This window comes from Aedes aegypti, chromosome 3 (assembly GCF_002204515.2).
Source record: "Aedes aegypti strain LVP_AGWG chromosome 3, AaegL5.0 Primary Assembly, whole genome shotgun sequence".
In the NCBI taxonomy this organism is placed as follows: domain Eukaryota; kingdom Metazoa; phylum Arthropoda; class Insecta; order Diptera; family Culicidae; genus Aedes; species Aedes aegypti.
The window spans coordinates 38,154,261-38,174,465 of NC_035109.1; the positions used below are offsets into that span (position 1 = coordinate 38,154,261).

General features: G+C 39.9%; 1 protein-coding gene across 1 annotated transcript; it reads right to left on the minus strand.

Moving 5' to 3' along the window:
- Positions 1 to 12,769: 12,769 nt before the first annotated feature.
- On the minus strand, positions 12,770 to 19,491 carry LOC5574410 (polymerase delta-interacting protein 2). The gene is made up of 3 exons (XM_001655067.2): positions 19,219 to 19,491; positions 18,369 to 19,002; positions 12,770 to 13,403 (listed from the first exon to the last, which is right to left on the minus strand). Exons 1-3 carry the CDS (start codon positions 19,317 to 19,319, stop codon positions 12,960 to 12,962), a joined length of 1,179 nt encoding a protein of 392 aa, XP_001655117.1. The 5' UTR covers positions 19,320 to 19,491; the 3' UTR covers positions 12,770 to 12,959.
- Positions 19,492 to 20,205: the final 714 nt, after the last annotated feature.

Sequence of the window (20,205 nt, forward strand, 5' to 3'; positions counted from 1 at the left end):
TTATTCAGGGATTTTCTAGAATTTCCCTTTAAACTGTAGCTCAGATTTTTTTTTAAGATTTCAATCAAAGAACTACTTCAGTAGTTTCTCCAGGGATTGATCCTTAGATTCCTTCATAAATTACTCTAGAAGTTTTTAGAGAAATTACCCAAAGATATGTGCAAAGAATTTCCTTAGGAATATCTCCAGAAAAAGTTCAAGTATATATTTTTGTTCAGAAATTATTGATGTTTTTTTTTTAATAAAGGTGGCAGATATTTCAGAAGGAAATGCCAAAGCATATGATGAAACATGATTTAGTTTTAAAGTAACCCTTGATGAGCAAAAAGTTCTCTGAAAGAACTCGTAAAATTGAAATGAAAGATTTCGTAAGTTAGTTATAAGAATGCTTAGTTGATTGAAATTACTAGAATAGTTACAGTAGTATTACTTGGTGTGAAACCTCAGATGAACTTGTGAAAAAGTCATTGAAATTTAACTTTAACTAATAAATACACGAGAAATTGTTTGAAAGAACTGCAGGTATAAATTCGCATGTAATATTGGAGAAATATCCGAGGGAGCTTCACGAGGAATCCCAGGTTGAGTTTGAAGAAGAACTTCTTGAAAAATGTTAAATTCATTTCCTCGGACGATCCCTAGAGAGATTTTTGGAGTAATTCCTAGAGTAAATGTGGATGAATCTTTGAAAGAATCCATGTAAAAAAATCCTGAAAGGTTGACTGGAGAGACTGGCGTAAGAATTCTCGTAGATCTTTCTGGAAAATCCAAGGTAAATCAAAATTCCAACAAGGTTAATCAAAATAGTGAAAAAAAGCTATGAAGTGCAAATGGATTTCCGAGTGCAATTTACAAAGAAATGTTGATTAGATCCTTTGTAACAACGCTGGAAGATTTTTTTTTTGAGAAGTGGTGGTGAAATCAATAGATACATTTCTGGAGCATATGGAAGTAGCACAGACAAACAGACGTAACACTGACGAAATTTTCATCGACCACTTATTAAACGATCATTTCAAATTCGCTATGTTACAAATTTCACAACCAGAGGCGCGCGCATCGTTTTTCTTCGCGTTTGACGTTTCACACTACCGCCATCTGCCGGTCTTGTTTCACGAAACACCTTTTTGTGCAACATGCTCACCAGATGATGGTAGTGTAAACTGGGCGATGGATTTTGAAGAAATTTGTTCTAGGTGTTACGTCTGTTTGTCTGTGGAAGTAGTATACCTCAAGAGATCTTCGTAAAAAAACACTAGAAGAATTCATAAAAATTTTACTCGAGGAATCTGTAAAGAAATTCCTGAACAATGGTGTAAAAATCACATAACAGTTTCTGAAGCTCTCTGAAGCCTCTTGAATTTGGCACCAGGATTAAGTACAAGCAAAATAATAAAAAAAGTGACTTGTGAGACCATTTTGCTTAAAAAAGAGACTTTCAAGACCGTTAGAAATAGAGATTTGCATTAAAATAGGGACTAAGCCTTTACAAAGAGATCTGCTACTAATCCTGAATGTGTGCAAACCATGTCCCAGAAATGGTAACTGATTTATTTTTACAATCAGGTATAATTGAAATGAAAATCGGCTTGTTTAAAAATATGGTCTTAAACATATCTCCAAATCAGTTCCAGATACGATTCTGGGCCCCGCACATTTTGGTAGATCCGTTTAAATTACAAAATAAATCAAGTTATCGATAATGAATTTAGAATAGGTATTTGAGCTACTCTTGTTATTAAAACCATTGATCGTGTGACCAAAACATAGAGTAAGGTGGGGCAAAAGTTCGACCTTAGTGGTATAATCAAAGTTTCCAGGAAAGCAATAGGAATTGAAACAAAACAAATACCACACAGGGAGCCTCTAACATATTGGCTATCATTTTGCTGAACATACTTGTGTCGAAATATTTACCCATTTTTAATTATAACAGTTTAAAAATTTATTGTCTTAAACGAACTTTTGCCCCACCGCCCGCATAAATAAGAACCATACTTGTACTGTTTCTAAAATTATCCACAACCATTTGCGACAAATACATGTACTGTTTCGTATAATACTCAAAATAACAATATATCTACAGAACCACAAACTGTTTTGACAAAATGGCAAATGGTGATTGAAAAAATAACAATATGGGGAATAGGCTGTTAAGTTATGTAACCATTCAAAAACGCCAATTTTCCGGAACATTTTTTTCTGTTTAAAGTTCAAGAAATGTTTGAGATACTATCCAGTTTTTGGCCAATTTACTATATTGCAAACAGTGTTGAAACAGTTGAACTATAAAGTCGTAATAAAACAGATAACGTACATGTAATAGTTGATTTGTGGTGTGTTATAGTAATTGAACCACAAGCAATATTGTCCTGTTATGTGTTTACCATACACGTTACTTGTTTCATTGCCTTATTCGAAATAAAATGAAAAAATGGAATAAAATGAAAACGTCGTGTATTATTCAGAAAGCTATTATTCTAACGGCATCACGGTTGGTTTTAATCAATAAATAATAAAGCATTAAACTGAAGCACTTTTTACAAAATAACAATTTTCTGGCACTAATCATACTCGCGCTATTGGCGGACCGGTTTGCCCGGATAAAAACGTATCATTCAGTGAATGGAATAAACCATTAATGTACAATATAACGTATTGGATACAATACAGCGTATTGTAATTGAATGTCGAAGCAATATTATTCTTGTTTGGATATACAATTTAAAAACAATATAACATATTGTAACAGAACATTGTATTGTTTTTAATTGGTTTTATACCTTACAATTTTGGTCAAATTTCTATTTTCACGTGAAACAACTGTTGCTTTATTCTATGTAGCTTTGCTAAAAGAAATAAACAAAACAAGTTCAGAAAGCAAGAAATGTTGGGTGAAAAATATTCAAAAAGTAAAAATAAGTAGTTTTTTAGAAGTCACTTGACATTAGCTGTAACGACGAATGCAACCATGATACAGTTCGTTGAATTGTTTTTGTATTGTACAACAATACACGAATTGCTAATCAAGACAATACATGAACATTATATCGTATTGTATTTTCAAAATGTTTGTATGAGAAAATATCTATATTTGTATTGTTACGATACTTAACCACCCATACATTATATTGCAAAAATCTCATATACCATACAGTGAACTGTTCAAAACAATATATTGTACTGTAATTGTATTGCAATATTACATATACTGTATTGTATTTCCAATATATTGAATGGTACTGTTACAATACGTTATATTGTTTTTGTATTGTATTTTTTATTCGGGTGACTACGGCTGCTTCTCCCTAGGCAGGACATCCGGTCATTTAGTGGTTGTCGGGGTTCATCGGACCTAAAATGTACGTGACCTTTAGATAATAATCAACTCGGTTACATATAGGTTTACACAATCTTACCAAGTGAGGGTGGTTTTCGGGAGATTCCAGTCACATAGTTGCTTGCACTTCCCTTAAAACAAGCAGCAGCAAGCGGCGGATTAGTGTTCCCGTCGGCGATATCATCGGTAATAATCATCCTACCTCGAAGTTTCTGTGGATGATAGCCGCTGAAGTTGCATGTTTTGAGAATGTTCTTTTTTCTTCTCTCACCACGGATTAGTTTGAGCACTATTCAATTTAATTTGGCCTGAAGAAAAACTACTTTTGTGACATTTTCAATCCTACAAACGGATTAAGTTTTGTTGTTTTGGTCTGAAAATTGACAGAAATACGCAGACTACGGAGATACACAAGCTTGAAAATTTTAACAAGGGTTATGATTTTCGAAGACAAATTAATACCTTTTTAGCATTCTATCTTTTCGATCATTAACAGAAGTTAGTATCTTTTCATAAAAAAAAACATAAATATATGACGAATCTTGCGAGTCATATAAAAAATTGAATGAATAATTGTTTGTAACTGACACAATCAATGTATGTTTTTATTGAAGTGCCAATAACGAAAATCAGTGTGTTCAACAATTTGCCAAACTGTTTAAAATAGGTAATATATAGTAAAATGCACTTGTAAATTTTTTTTTTTGCGCATATACAAAGACGAACAATTTCTCAGAAGGTTATCTTACATTGTCACTATTTCACACGAGTTTGCAGCGCCAGATAATTTTACAATTTGCATACACTTTAATTTATTTGACATTCATTATTCAAATAGCCTTTTACGGTTCAAATTTTCAAAATCTTTATTGTTCAACGTAAAACCGACTATTTGTGATACACTTACATTACCAGTTAGAACAATCATACCTACCTTGATACCTTGATGGCTACAGCGTAGCATCACGCCATTGCCGGGCGTATTGTAGAGCTCCATCTTCGTCGGTCTTGGGCGAAACTTCTCCAGTTGCCCCGAACGTTTAGGGTCGCCAGGTCCTCTTCCACTGCGTACAGCCAGCGTATTCGTGGTCTTCCCCGAAGCCGCCGGCCTCTACCTGGTTCCCTGCTGAATATTATTTTCGCAATTCTTTCTTCCGACATTCGCACTAAGTGACCAGCCCACTGAAGTCTGCCGTATTTTACACGATTGATAATATTCGCATCTTTGTATCTTTGATACAACTCGTGATTCATGCGTCTGCGCCACACACCATTTTCGAGTTTCCCACCGAGTATTGTCCGCAGCACTTTACGCTCGAAAACACCGAGAGCTTTCCGGTCTGACTCTTTCAACGTCCACGCTTCGTGCCCGTAGAGAGCCACCGGAAGAATCAATGTTTTATACAGGGCGAATTTAGTTTCGGTTTGCAAGCTGCGGGACCTAAGCTGGTTACGTAGTCCGTAAAATGCCCTATTCGCAGCCGCAACACGTCTTTTCACTTCGCGGGAAACGTCGTTGTCACATGTCACAAGTGTTCCAAGGTAAACAAATTCTTCAACAACTTCAAACACATCCCCATCAAACACTACCTCAGCACTTACACCACCATGCCTGACTTTATCTCTACCTGCAACCATGTACTTCGTCTTGGTAGAATTGATGGTCAGGCCTATCCTCGCTGTCTCTCTCTTCAGAGGCACGAAGGCCTCTTCCACTGACCTGCGATCGATTCCAATCAGGTCTATATCGTCCGCAAAGCCAAGGAGCATGTGCGACCTTGTGATAATAGTGCCATTTCTTTGCACGCCAGATCTCCTAATAGCACCCTCAAGTGCAATGTTGAACAGTAAATTCGAAAGTGCGTCTCCCTGCTTCAATCCGTCTAACGTCACGAACGAGGTTGACACCTCGTCTGCGATCCGAACACTTGATTTCGAACCATCCAGCGTAGCACGTATCAGCCTAATTAGTTTCGCCGGAAAACCATTTTCAGACATTATCTGCCAAAGCTCATTTCTTTTCACTGAGTCGTACGCCGCCTTGAAATCAATAAACAGATGGTGAGTCTGCAAGTTATACTCCCGGAATTTGTCTAGGATCATTCGCAAGCTAAACATCTGGTCCGTTGTCGAACGGCCCTCACGAAAACCAGCTTGGTATTCGCCGACGAAGGACTCCTCGAGCGGTCTCAGTCTGTTGAACAGGATGCGCGACAGAATTTTGTACGCCGAATTCAGCAGGGTAATTCCTCTGTAATTGGCACACTCCAGTCTGTGCCCTTTCTTGTAGATAGGGCGGATGAGGCCATCCAACCAGCCGGTGGGCAATTCTTCGTCCTCCCATACCTTCAGAAGTACTCGGTGGATCGACTGGTAAAGCTGCTCGCTTCCGTGCTTGAGAAGCTCGACCGGGATCTCGTCCTTCCCAGCAGCCTTACAGTTCTTCAGCTCGCTGATAGCCTTTTTAACCTCTCCTATGGTCGGTGGGTCCACAGCTTGATCGTCATCATCTATGTTCATCCTGTTCCTCGCTACATTTCCATTCTCACCGTTCAACAATTGCTGGAAGTGCTCCTTCCACCTGGCAGCCACCGCCGTTTTATCGGTCAGCAAATTCCCTTCTCGGTCATTGCACATGGCGGGCACTGGTACGGTATTGTGCCGCGCACCATTGACCGTTGCATAAAATCTCCGCATATCATTTCGGTTCATGCTTTCTTGTGCGTCAGCTACCACACTTTCTTCGTGCTGCCTTTTCTTTCTGCGGTGGATTCGCTTTTCTTCGGATCTCGCTGCCCTGTACCGCTCTCTGTTCTGTCGGGTACCGGCCACAAGCATACGGCTTCTGGCAACATTCTTCATGTCTGTCACCCTCTGGCACTCTTCATCGAACCAGTCGTTCCGTCTTCGTCGTTGACCAGTGCCGATCACTTCCCGCGCCGTTGTTGTCACAGCTTCGTGGATAGGCTGTCGACGTCTCCAGCAACGTTGACTCTTCCCAACTTCTCGTCTAGTTGCTGACGGTACTGCGCAGCTACCCCATCAGTCGACAAGCGTTGTATATTGAAGCGTAGCGTTCTGTGCGTTGCGGAACTCGTGACGCTGGATAACCGCGCCCGAATTTTAGCTACAACGAGATAATGATCCGAGTCGATATTAGGGCCTCGGAAGGTCCTGACATCAATGACATCTGAGAAATGTCGCCCATCAACCAGCACGTGGTCTATTTGGGAGCAGGCATCGCCACTCGGGTGTCGCCAGGTGTGTTTGCGGATATTCTTTCGTGCGAAGTAGGTACTGCTGATTGCCATCCCTCTAGCAGCAGCGAAGGTTACTAGCCGCAGGCCATTATCATTGGTAACGGAATGAAGGCTTTCCGTTCCAATAACGGGTCGGAAGAAATCTTCTTTCCCGATCTGCGCATTTGCGTCGCCAATGACTATCTTGACGTCTTGTTTTGGGCACTCTCCGTAGGCCTTATCCAGGCTCTCATAGAACTCATCCTTCATGTCATCGGGCTTATCGTTCGTTGGCGCATATATGCTGATCAGGCTGTAGTTGAAGAATTTGCCCTTCATTCTCAACACACAGATTCGGTCGCTTACCGGTTTCCACCGAATAATTCGCTTCATCTGCTTCCCAATCACTATGAAGCCAACTCTACGTTCTGCTCTGTCGCCACCGCTGTAGTAGATGTGGTACTTGAATGAAGTGTTGGCGATGGGGTCCACCGCTCGGAATTCGCGTTCTCCGGTTCTCGGCCAGCGTATTTCCTGGATAGCTGCCACGTTCACGCCGACATTCCGCAGTTCACGAGCCAGGAGCCCAACACGCGCGGGTTCATTCAAAGTTCTCACGTTCCAAGATCCAACTTTCCAATCGTTGTCCTTTATTCGTTGCCGGGTCTGTTGCCGTAAAATCAATCCGTTTGCTCTACTTTTGCCTTTCTTGGTTGGTGAAGAGTCTTCGATAGGCCACCTAACCAGGGTTGCGCTACCTACATCGTGCTAGAGGGGCTGCCTCCTCGATGCTGACACGATACAGCATCGTCCGCTTGTTCTTTACATGATGACCACGGTCATAGCCATCACAACCATCCACCTTTATCAGGGCTTTGGACCTGTAGCTCTGGTTCTCAATAGTTTCAAGTTCTTTCGGACATGCTACTATGGTGAGCCGTCATGCGCTAGCGGTGTTAAGAACAATCATACTGTTTGGAATAGAAGGCAAATGGTATTTTGCTATGCGGGCGGTGGGGCAAGAGTTCGAATCTAGTGTGGGGCGAAAGTTCGCTGGCTAAAACACAAAATATCGATACTTTTATGACAGGCATACTTTACAACAGCCATAAGCTTAAGTTTTCCGAAAAATACACACTAAATTTTCATCAAAAAATTGCCCAAAACAGGGTTAATTGTAATATACTCAAAAAAAAGTTTTTCGCAAAACTTAGTGGAAATGCAAAATTTTGGTGATATTTTTCGCACGATCAGACAAATTTTGATAAATTTGAAGATAATATATGGATTTTAGGCATTTTGCAAATTTTTTCGTGAGTTTATACTGTTGGGCAGAGGTGGACACACCACAACGCAGAACAGGGTCACCGAAGCGGAACGCGGAACCAGGATTTCGGTAGGAAAGAACCAACTACAAATTAACTACTGTACGCAAGTGAACTTTACTATAAACACGTCTGTACGGATTGAACATCACATTACGGATGAATGGTAAACTTTCCATTCTCCCTCTCTTCCTTTGATATTTGGCGCGCTCGCCGACTGCCCTACCGGCGCATGCGTCATTCGCCATTCTCTACATATCAGTGTTGCCGCTTTGCTTACGAGGCACAATCATTGCATACTCCAACACTCCTCCTCAATGTTGTCCTCGTACTCGTCCGCATCCTCTCTGCCTTTCTTGCCGGGTTGATCTCCTCCTGCTTCAAACAACGTAATCAACCAACCGGCCGGCTCGAACCCCACGATTGCTCCTCCTGGATCGCCGAACTTTCCTCCAGTTATCAGCATCCGAATCCGAGCTTCCACTGTAGGACTCCTCCACTTGCAACGGCTCCACTTCCTCGCTTAAAGTGTCCACATCGAAATATTATTCATCTTCCTCACGTTCTTCGGCTCTATTCGACTTCTCCGAATACCAGCTCACAAAACCATCGGGTGATCTTCTTGCCATCGCAGTCTTCTTCTCGCCAATTATCGGCCGCTGGCCCTCAACTTTCTTCTTAATCTTCGCTAGCTTCAGCCGATACAACGACCCCGACTTTTCACCAATTACCACTTTCTGTCCAGATGCGTCACAAATATCGCAACCATCTTTCTTGAAATTCACCGAAAACGCTTTCGACGTCAGTCTGTCCACGGAAACCAGTCCACTCGCCAACGACGGAACATACAACACGTCGGTAAGCTTTATTTCCACTTTGCTTCCATTTCCGTCCATGCCATACACAACACCTTCGCCACAACCAGCGGCGGTAACCACTTTACCGTTCGCTAATACAACGCTTTGACCTTGTCCATCTCTCAGCGACTTGAACACTTTGAAAAAGTTTCTGTCACTCGTCATGTGCCGACTCGCTCTACTGTCAATGTACCAGCACTTTTGCTGATCCAATCCAGCCATAAAACACACACTTCTGGCACCACAATTTTCGTCCTTCACTTGTCTCGCGTTTTGCCGCACACGCACTCTGTCGTCCGGCTTCTTCTTATCTTCGCACTCTCGTTCTAGCTCCTGCTTCGCTAGCATAAACGAACGACAGTTGCGACGCAAATGACCGGGCTTGTCACAAAAGAAGCATCTTCTTACCGGCACTCTATTGCCGAGTCCACCCACGCTTTGCACTTCGTTTCGCACTACCACACTTTTCAACGCTTTCGTTTCACACATTTCACCGGAACGCTCTCTCCGACGTTCAAACTCATCGATCAGCTTCGATTTCACGAGCTGCATCGTTATATCCGCATCGGCACGACTCTCTAGGGCCGTCACCAATGTTCCATAGGAGTCGGGCAAGCTACGCAGGATCATCGCAATCCGCAGCGACTCTTCCAGCGGTTGCCCCGCATTCGTCAAACGGTCGAACAAATCTTCCAACACCACCAGATGACTCTCAAGGTCACCTTCTTCCGCGAGATTTGACGAGCACAACCTCTTCAACAAAGACACACGTGACGTTACCGTGTTCTTCTCGTGGTAACCACGCAACTGGTCCCAAAACGTTTTTGCACTGTTTGCTTCCTTCACCAGTGCAAACTGGTTATCGTCTATACATAGTCCGATAGTGGCACGAGCCTTCCGATCGTCCTTCGTCCACTGATCGGTCACTACAGCCGGCCTCGCATCACCGACCACATACCACAGCTCCTCCCTGGTCAGGAGCATCTCCATCCGGAACTTCCATATTTGCCAGTTCTGATTGTTCAGTCTAGCAAACGCAAACTTGTTCACATCCGCCATTTTGTCCACGCAAAATCACCACCGCGGAAAAAACAACGCACACACACTCACACACGGCGTGATCACTTTCGCTCTCTCGGATCCTTTTTCCTACGCAATCTAGAACCTTCCCTTCGGCACTGCTGGGCCAATAATCTGTTGGGCAGAGGTGGACACACCACAACGCAGAACAGGGTCACCGAAGCGGAACGCGGAACCAGGATTTCGGTAGGAAAGAACCAACTACAAATTAACTACTGTACGCAAGTGAACTTTACTATAAACACGTCTGTACGGATTGAACATCACATTACGGATGAATGGTAAACTTTCCATTCTCCCTCTCTTCCTTTGATATTTGGCGCGCTCGCCGACTGCCCTACCGGCGCATGCGTCATTCGCCATTCTCTACATATCAGTGTTGCCGCTTTGCTTACGAGGCACAATCATTGCATACTCCAACATATACATGGGTAGAACCTTTTTCCCGCTGATTCGAACTTTTGCCCCACTATGGGCCAAAAATTGTCTCCAAGCATTTATGAAAAAACTAATACACCTCAAAGCATCCTCATGATTGGCCTAGAAACGCCTACATAAAATATTGAAAAAAAATTTTTCTTCAATTGATTCCATGCAACGAAAGTTTGACCAAAAATTACAATATTCACGTCAAAAAACAACAAATAGCCATAACTTCTCCAAATATTAAACGATTTTTATGATATTTGGAGTGAAAGTCTCTTACTTGAATAGCATTCGAGCCACAATGACATTTATAAGTTTTGTATTGGATTGAGCTAGAAATCTTGAAAAGAAACTCTTGCCCCACTTTACTCTATTGCAGATCAAGGTCTACTTCAAACTCCTTGTTAACGGGTTAATTTTGTAGAAATCAAATGCATACTATCAAATGAAATTCCTACCACGATTTATGGCCACCTATGAACTCGGGGCCCGGTGCGGACCGCACCCACTGCATCCCCCTAGCTACGCTACTGCAGGGATTATTCCTGCAGTTCTTGCAAACATTTTTCGATAAATTTCTCAAGTAAAATCTTTACGAGTTCTTTAAAAGTTCATTTGGTGTGTCACATTAGCAAATACAACAAGTATTCCTGTTATTCCTCCGGTTATTTCTCCACAATTTTCTTGTGGGATTCCATCCGATGTATTTCAAAAAATTCCTTCGGGTAGGCTATTATTCATGAATTCGATTGTTTTTTTTTTTATCTAGAAGTTCCCTCTTACTGAAGAGTCCAGGAGTTCTTTCAGATATCTTTACAGTACTACATCGGAAATTTCTAAGTTTCATCAGAAGTATCTTGGATTTCCTTTCGGACGTCGGTAGTACTACCTCCAGATTTTCTTCAGAGATTTCTTCAATAATTTCAGAAAATTGGGCTTATTCTACAAGTGTTGTGAGGTGAGCGATTGACTCTCCATCTGATTTACAGAGCGAATTACTTCATTCGAGTTAAGTATAATCGCTTCGCTATACGAGACCGACATTTCTCACCTCACACCACTCGAAGAATATGCCCAAATATCGCTTGACAATCCCCTGAAAACATTCCTGAAAGAATTCCTGGATAAACTTTTTGAGGACTTCCTTGGAAAAAATCTCAAATAATTTATAGTGGTATCCGTAAGGAATCTTTGGACTAATCTCCAGAGTAATGTTTAAAAATATCCGTACAGAAATTCTTGATTGGAATCCAAAAGAAATCCTGAATTAATTAACTCATTACGCGTGATAAAGATGGATAAATTATGGGTGAAATTATGAAAAAATCCACGTGCTCGGCTGGGATTTGAACCCAGGACTCTTGTATGCTAGATGAGCGCTTTACTAACTAAGCTACCAAGCCACTTGGTGACCCAATAACTTAGATGGTTACAAGTTTCGAATTCAAAACTCCACAGATCACGCGGACCATTTTCATAACCCACATCCATCCATCTCATTAATACTACACACCGGCGTAGAGCGAGTGCGATTTATTTTCTGTTGAAATTGTTTGCCTATCATAGTACATCGCTTCCACAACAACTGTATTGTGGAAGAGTAAAGATGCGGGAAGGCCATCAACGTGTCGTTCGCATTCAAGCCTGGCCAGACTCTGATAAATGATAAAGAAAATCCTATGTCTTGGTTTCATTTCGTTTGTTAGTTTCTGTTTGTTCTCGTTTTGGTTACTGTTACTGTATCCCAGAGCTCCATCTGCATCGGAACCTCTGAACTCTAAGTTCTGAATTATTATGACTCCTATACGCACTCTATACTACTGCGAGAAGGCCATGTACTTGCAAACATTCACGATAGTTTGAAAGTGCATGACTGCATTATTTTCAACAACTTCACGTTCTGCATCCGGTTATTTTAAACTTTTGCTTGAAACACATTACTATGTAAGACGTAAACCCTCATTCTATAACAGTGTACAAAGGGGATTCCAAAATGATTAGATTCAGTTTCTCGATTAGGCAATGTGATCAGTTAACGGTTTTGGATGAACTGGAAACAATCTAAACATTTGATCGGTGCCAAAAAAGGTCTACAATCAATATAAGTAATTATCCGGAAGAAACTCTTCCACCGTTTCATCCCGTAAATAATCAGAACTTCTGCAGGAATCCTGTAATATGAAGGATTCCTTCAAAGAATATATCAGGATTACATTTCGAGATTCGTGCAGAGATTTTTCCAGGGAATCTTTCAGGAACTTGAGATTCTTCTAGTATCTAAATTTTCTAGGTATGCAATCAAAAGTGTGAGCTTAATGGCCGATATCTTCCAAAGTTCATTCAATATTTGTCCCACCACCAGGTGTTTTTTTAGACACTATTCCTGAACCCTTTTGAGATTCAGCCATGAATCACTCCATCATCTTATTTAGGAATATAAAGTCTCATAGATATTTCCCCGTTGTTAAAAACTGAAACCCACTGTACATTAAAACAAATGGAAATGTTTCATTCACAAGTGTTTTATTGTAATTGGCTTTTTTACGGTAGGTACTGGATTATTGAATAGCAATTAAATCATATTTACAACGAAGTAGTGTTTCACTGGCTCGTCGCTTTTCGTAGCGGATAACTCTCGCACTGTTTAATAAATATCATTGTTTTAAACATGTAACATCGTCGTTCCTCGTCGTCAAAATAAATCCTCCATGGAGGTGGATCCACCTGAGGTGGTGCTACCGCTGGAAGAACCTCCTCCTCCTCCGCCTGTCGTCGGGGACGACGACGACGGTGATCCGGAACTGCTGGGGCTATTACTGGTCGAATCGTCCGTCGAGTTCCCGCTATCGTCCGGCTTACTCTCGAGCGAGAAAGGCGGGATGCGGCAATCAAACATGTGTCCATCTTCACGCTCCATCCGGAAGGTACCCCACATGTGTCCACTCGGTGCCTGAAGGCTCACGTGTGAGCTGTACTGGAATGCCGGCAGCCGAGGACTGAGAACCGGTTCTTGGCCAACCACTCCACGGCCCCGGACGGTTTCCAGGGTGCCCGAAAGGGAAAAGATTCTCCAGTGTCGTTCGCGGAGCTGTACACTCAGCTCGCCGAGATTTTCCAATCGGATGCAATAGCGCCACTGAAAAAAAGTAAAAGGAATTCCTGTAAGCGCCTTTGGAAAATCTTCTAAAGTAACAACTGGAGACATCGGAGGAAGAAATAGTGGAAAAATATCTGGGAGAAAACCTGAAATATTCTCTGGGAAAATTGACATAGTAATTCCGGTGCTAAGAACTGGAAGTAGTGACGTTCAAGTGCTCAGAGATTTCCTTGTGTAAATTATAGAGAAATTCTTCTGAGTATCCCATGAAAAAAACTGTCTTGGAGAATTTTTGGAGGAATTTCCCGGAGAATTCCTGAGTGTTCCTAACGGAGGTGCTGGATAAATCACTAGAAGAATTTCCAAAGCAGTTCCTCGATCTCAAAGAAAACCTGTAGAATAGTCCCTTAAGAGTCTCTGAAGGTTTCTTTGGAGCCTTTATAATTTTGCACTAGGATTCCTTACAAGCAAAATAAGGAAAACATACTATAGATACCATTTTGGTTGAAACAGATACTTTAGAAACGTTCCATTAAAAATATAGACCCTGGCCACGATCACAGGGTTTGACGGTGCCAAAGTAGAAGGTGCACCATAATAATACCCGTCTGTGAAACATATCACCTTCCCAATACTTTGGCACACCTCCAACGGTTCATGATTTATCATGAAACGGCTGCATTCAGGCGGAGGATCTGTTAATATGTTTCGGCATATTATCAGGTCCTCTTCGAACGGAGGGACCGCCAGGGCTCATTAGTTACTTATAAACCAGTGCTGGTTGTTTGATGTTTCAATTCGTTTACACGAGCTGTAGCATCCTTTGTACTAATCAGCAATGGTGGTTAAGTTTCGAAGCCAACGTGTGATCAATCGTTTTATAATGCAACATAAGAATGGATGTTTAGTGGAACTGTGCGTTACACTCGTCGTTATTAAATTTAGTGATTGTGAAGGTGCTAATAGTGATTTTATATTAAATCTATAGTGATGAAAATATTAAAATTAAGGTGGAAGTGATTCTGATAGTTTTGTTAAAAATATAATAATAATGATGTGAACTCTACTAATTTAATAATGGCCATAATACATTGTGCAATCATTTTTCTGAATATAAACATAATTGCCTAGTTCTTCAAACGTGCATGATAAAAGTGTTAATATGTAATGACAGCGAGTGCAGAAGAATGGATCGAAGTGTTTTTTTTTTTTAATGTAACTTTCTTGATCATAGTGCTAAATCGTAGTTTGAATAGTAAGGACTCTACAGCAACAAAAATAATGATACATTTAAATTGAATATCTTTTAATTACTTAGTAATGCTAACAGATGGTAATGCTAACAGATTTATATGAAAATGGTGTGATGTGAAAAGTGATATAATAGAAAGTATATCTGAAGGGTATTACGAAAGTTGATGAGTGATAATCGGTGATATACGTGATAGTGTCGAAAATAAAAGTGGCGATAGTGAGTGATGAAATGAAATGGGGAATGAGGACCTTTTAATAAAACTATTTCAGGGCTGGTAGCAAGAATTGGTACCGAAAAAAGTTATTTTAGTGACCAAATTTGAGAAAAAAGTGACTAAAAAGTGACTTTCGATTCTTGAAAAAGTGACTAAAAGTGACTAAAAGTGACTTGAAAAGCAAGCCGTAATTTTATTTCAATTCTAGTATACTGTTTTACGATCAATATCAATTATGATTGGGAATATTCCATATGATCTACTGCTGGTAGTAAGTCTAGTTGAGTGCCATATTTGGACATTTTTATTGTGCTTCCAAAATTACAAGATATCGCCTAGAATTTTTTCAAACAGGGTAGTTTATATTTACGTAAATAATCCTTTTTAGTAGATTTTCAATCTTTTAAAAATTGTGTGTCTTTTATATTACCAAAGTATTTTAATAAGAATTTGGAACATTTGTAAAATTGAAATTTTTGTCATTTCACGTTTCCATTTAAATTCCAGCTCTTCTACCTAATAAGGTCAACATTTTTATGCACTAATCAATATTTCAAATAAAAAATGATGACAGAAGATCGAATTTGATTGAAATACTGCTTATACCGCGTCCTTTAAACGCCGAATAAGGAAGAAATTTTCCATCAGTTTAATGGAAGGTATTCACATTCTAAGACTTCCTCGTGAAATAACGACATGTAACTTTTCGTTTTGCCGTAAATTTCTTATTACTCCGAAGACCTCTTCAGGAGTTTGTTTTGTGATTTTTACGAACTTTTTATGTAATTCTTCTAAGAATCGTTTATATACCTTCATAAATTCAATCTTTTTTTTTTTTTTTTGTTTTTAAGAAAGACCACGTTGTTCCATTAAACTACTCTCCTAAATTCATCACGGATGATTTTCTACAATTTTCTTAATGCGAGCCATGGTTTTAGCTCAAAAGATCATTATAGTGGTTGGTTCTTTAAAATGGTGAAGAAATTATTTCGATGATTCCATTAAGAACTGCTCCAAAGATCGTTTCAGACATTTTTCAAGGAAGTCCCAAGTTCCCCGGAAATTTATCAATTGATTCTTTCATTGATTTCCCTATGACCTGCTCCAAATAAAAAAAAGCCAAGGAAATCTTCAAAGAATGTTTCCAGTTACTCATCCTGGATTCCCGACCAGTGGATAACAACAAAATTATATCAAGATTTGTTACAAATATTTTTTTTATTAGAAGCACTTTGAGTTGATGGAGGAAGATATAACACAATTAAAACAAAATCAGTTATAATAAAAGCTATTTTAATATAAAACTGAATTAATCTACAGTTTGTTATAAAAAAATGATAGGAAAGAAAACAAATTTTGTTATAATTCAGTAATGGAATATAACAAAACAAGTTATATTTTTATTTGATTTGAAACATAATGTGTAATATTTTTGCTTAAATTATGACTGATTTTATTTCAATTTTGTATAGTGTGGAAGAAATTGTGTTCTAATTTTTGTTATTTTAACTACAACCCGCCAAAATTATAACATATTTTGTTAGAGAAAATGCGATAACTAACCCTTTTTTAATCCACTGGTCTTCAGGGAAATACCAAGAAAAAATTTCATATTTTTTTGTGAAAAATTTTGAAAAATCCGCGAGGAATTTCTAAAAAAAAAACCTAGTGTAATTTCTGATGTGTGAGTTATAATGATGAATACCTACGAGGATCACTGAAAGATCTCTCGAATTCTTGATGAATATATTTCTTGATAAATCGCTATGATAATAAAAACATATTTATCCATCAATGGTCGGAGCAATAACTGTAATAATTGCTGTAGTATTTACTAGTGCAGAAGCTTGAATGAAATTTTGAAGAATCTATGGAGGTTTGGAAACTGTATTTGAAAAAAATATCAGTGAAGTGCTTGAGCCGCAGTAATAATATTTAAAAAAAAATGCTGGAGAAATTTCTAGAGGAATCTAATAAGGAATCCCAGATGCAATTCATCGAGCAATTCTTGGAAAAGATTTTATCCAATAATACCATAAGTAAGTTTTGAGCAATTCCGGAGAGTAATTATGGATGAATTTTTGAGAGAATCCTTATAAAAAGGCCTGGATTAAATGAAAAAAGAAGTAGGAATTATTGTAGGGTTTCTTGTAAAAATGTCGATTTTTTTTTTCGAAAACTCTGTACTAAACCTTTGAGAAAAACTTCTGTAGAGCCTGCGGGAATAATCCTAGAAGTAGCGATTGAAGAAATCTGTGAAAAAATCAGTAATTCGGAGGAAAAAATGAGATTTTTTCTTCAGAGTAATCTCTGTGCAAATTACTGGAGGTAGTAGCGTAGGAATGCTCTAAAAAATTTTACCACCAAATTAAGAAGAAATTCCTCTAAGCTTCTATTGAAAAAATGCTGGTGGCATTCCTGGTGGAGTTCTTGAAAGTATTCCAGAAGGAATCTCTGGATAAATAGTTACGTAATAGTATCTGAAGGTTTGTCTGGAGCCTCTAGAATGTTGCACCAGAATTCATTGCAAGCAGATTAACCATCTATTTCCGACGACTTTAATCGACAGTTTCTTTATGAAAAAGCGTTTTTATAAAAAGTAATTCATAAAACAATATTTCAAAGGGTCATTTTTTTTGCATAATCAGTTCAAAAATTTGTTGGATGTTTCACAATAGTAAACTGATTGCTTACCAATAGTTTTACTATTCAAAACATTAGTTGACTTTTAGATTAATCTGATAAGTATAGAATCATAATCTACAGTTAACTCTCCCTTACTCGATATTTCGTATCTCGATGTCGAGTTGGAGAACCATAGTAAGTCTGGAGCTACCATGGGAATGAGAGGGTTAAGGCAAAAAAGTGACTTTAGATACCATATTGATTAACTAAAAATAAACACTTTTTATAAATATGCATTAAAATAGTATCCAAGCCTATAAAAAAAAACCGCTTTCAAAATTCAAAATTTTCTCCCAAAAATTAGCTCAAAATAGTTGAAAAAAGTGACTTTTTGACGAAAAAAGTGACTTTAGTTGAAATTGCTTCAAAAAAGAGACTTTAAAGTGACTGGCCTCAAAAAAGTGACCAAGTCACTAAAAAGTGACTCGCTACCAGCCTTGCTATTTCGTTCTTCACTTTAACCACTCTAGTAGCATTTCAGGCCTTATCATAGTTTGATAGTAGTCTGAACTACTAGACTGCAAGACTACGGCAAGAGCTGATTGCTGCTAGCGTACACAGTGACCATTTGAGCAACATTGCTTAGGAACGTCTGTGTGATGAACGCAATAGAGGCTTATAGAAGCAAATGCTGGGAAGGAGCTTAGGGCAGATTAAGAGTGCCAGTACTACCCCTATCGCTACCGACAAAAAAAAAAAAAAAAAAAAAAAAACAGATACTTTAGAAACCTTCCATTAAAAATATAGACGTTTTAAAGGATTGCCTTCAAAGTTCCTATTTTCTAGACACTTAAGCGCTACAAGTCCTCATATATTTTTTTCTGAGGAATGTAACAGGATCGTCTCTTACCCAATACACCGAAGCAGCCGGCGTCTCGCGGCATCCCATGTAGAACGGAATCACCGTCACCCGTATGCCCTCGGTGGTTTCCTTGTGCACATCGGACAGCTCCAACCACGGGTGGTTCTTCTTCTGCCACGCCCTCAGCGTATCCTGGGCGCTAAACGGCGGATCCTTGTCTGGCTGATGCGCCAGAAACTTATCGAACAGCTCGTGCTGAAGGGGATGCTGTTCGCCCGAGCTGTACGGCAAGATGTCCTCGTGGGCCACATAATCCAGCCCCGGGATGGCGTACAGACTCCGGCTGGATTCCTGGTTTCCCAGGAAGGTGACGGCTTCCGTTTGGGCGCGAATATACGGACAATCCCGTTGATCGATTAGGACCTGATAGAAAGTGTGCGTCTTCTTCTGCACTTCCTTGTTCGTGTTCGGAGGCGTTGAGGAGGAATCTCCTGTGGCCGGTCCAGAGGCCGTTTCGTTCTGAATGCTTTTGTTCTGCGCAGGCAAATCCCGATCGTAGACTCGAGCCAACCACGGGAACAAGATCACTCCACGATAGCCAAAAACACGGTGCAGGAACAGCTGGCCGGTTTCGTACTTTCCTTGCGCCTTCGGAAGCTCCAATTTGCCCACTTCGGCCAAACTAAAACGAAAATAAATCGCAATTAAATTATATAATCCGATCTGTAAGCAAAGTTTGTTTTGAAACATTTTGATGTATTCAATTACCGGAATGCAATCTTCGGTAACTAGTTTACGAATAAACCAAAAACTTCGTAATTCCGGTAGTTCCTTACAAAACAAGTTGATTAGACATCCCATTTCTGGGACCTTTTGGGTGGACCTCTCCGAAACCTACCGTGTTTTGTGTTGATCAGTGACGGAAAAGTACCGAACGGAAAGCTGGAAGCAAATCGGACGGAGCTGCCGGACGATTCGTGGCGTAACGTAGAAACCCATCGTGTTTGCAGTTCGTGGTTCGTCGAGTCGTCCTCGGTTCGATTATACTCTAGAAAACTGGCTGATAAACGAGGAAAAACTGCACTTTTTTCTGTTCTGTTTGTTGCCGACGAAGCACAGCGGCCAAGTTTTTTTTACTCCGTTTCGTTTTGGGTGTCACAGTTTTCCCCGAACTGTCACGTCTTGCTGATGACGTTCCACGATGATGATGATGATGATTCGCGTTTTCTAACCAATACACGGAGAAACGAAACGACTTCAAAATCTAGTCGTATATCAATGTGATGGATTTTAAATACTCAGGTGGCGCAGATGATTGATGCGTGCCACTAGTTCTCTCTTTCATTCTCCCACTGTTCTTATGCAGCGCAAATAGTGACGTCACGTCCAATGGGCGGTATGAATAAAATGTATATAAATAATAAATATAAAGTTTAGTTTAGTTTTGGCACGGTAAATGGCTGGGCATGGCGTTCACTGTAAACTCGGCTTTACTCTTTAATGAGGGAAAAGTACCCATTATTTTCTGATACAGTGGGGATTCGCTCGTTGGGGGTCCGCTACATGGAATGACTCGATGGTTGGATGTTCGCTGGTTGGAAAATATTCCAACTAAAAAGCACTCAAATGTCAACAGAAAATGTCAAACTGACTTTGACGTCTGAGTACCGTCGCATTGCAGTCTCCATATATAGAACAAATGCGTATGTATATGTGCGTTTCTTGACGATTTGCTCTCCATTTGCGTTAGTGTGGAGCATTTTCACCAGCTGTCAGTCGTTCCAACTAACGGATCGGATTCGCTAGATGGAAGGCAGTCGTGTTCCAACCAGCGAATCCCCACTGTATAGGAAACGTCAAAAAAAGGGGTACTTTATTTTTTCAA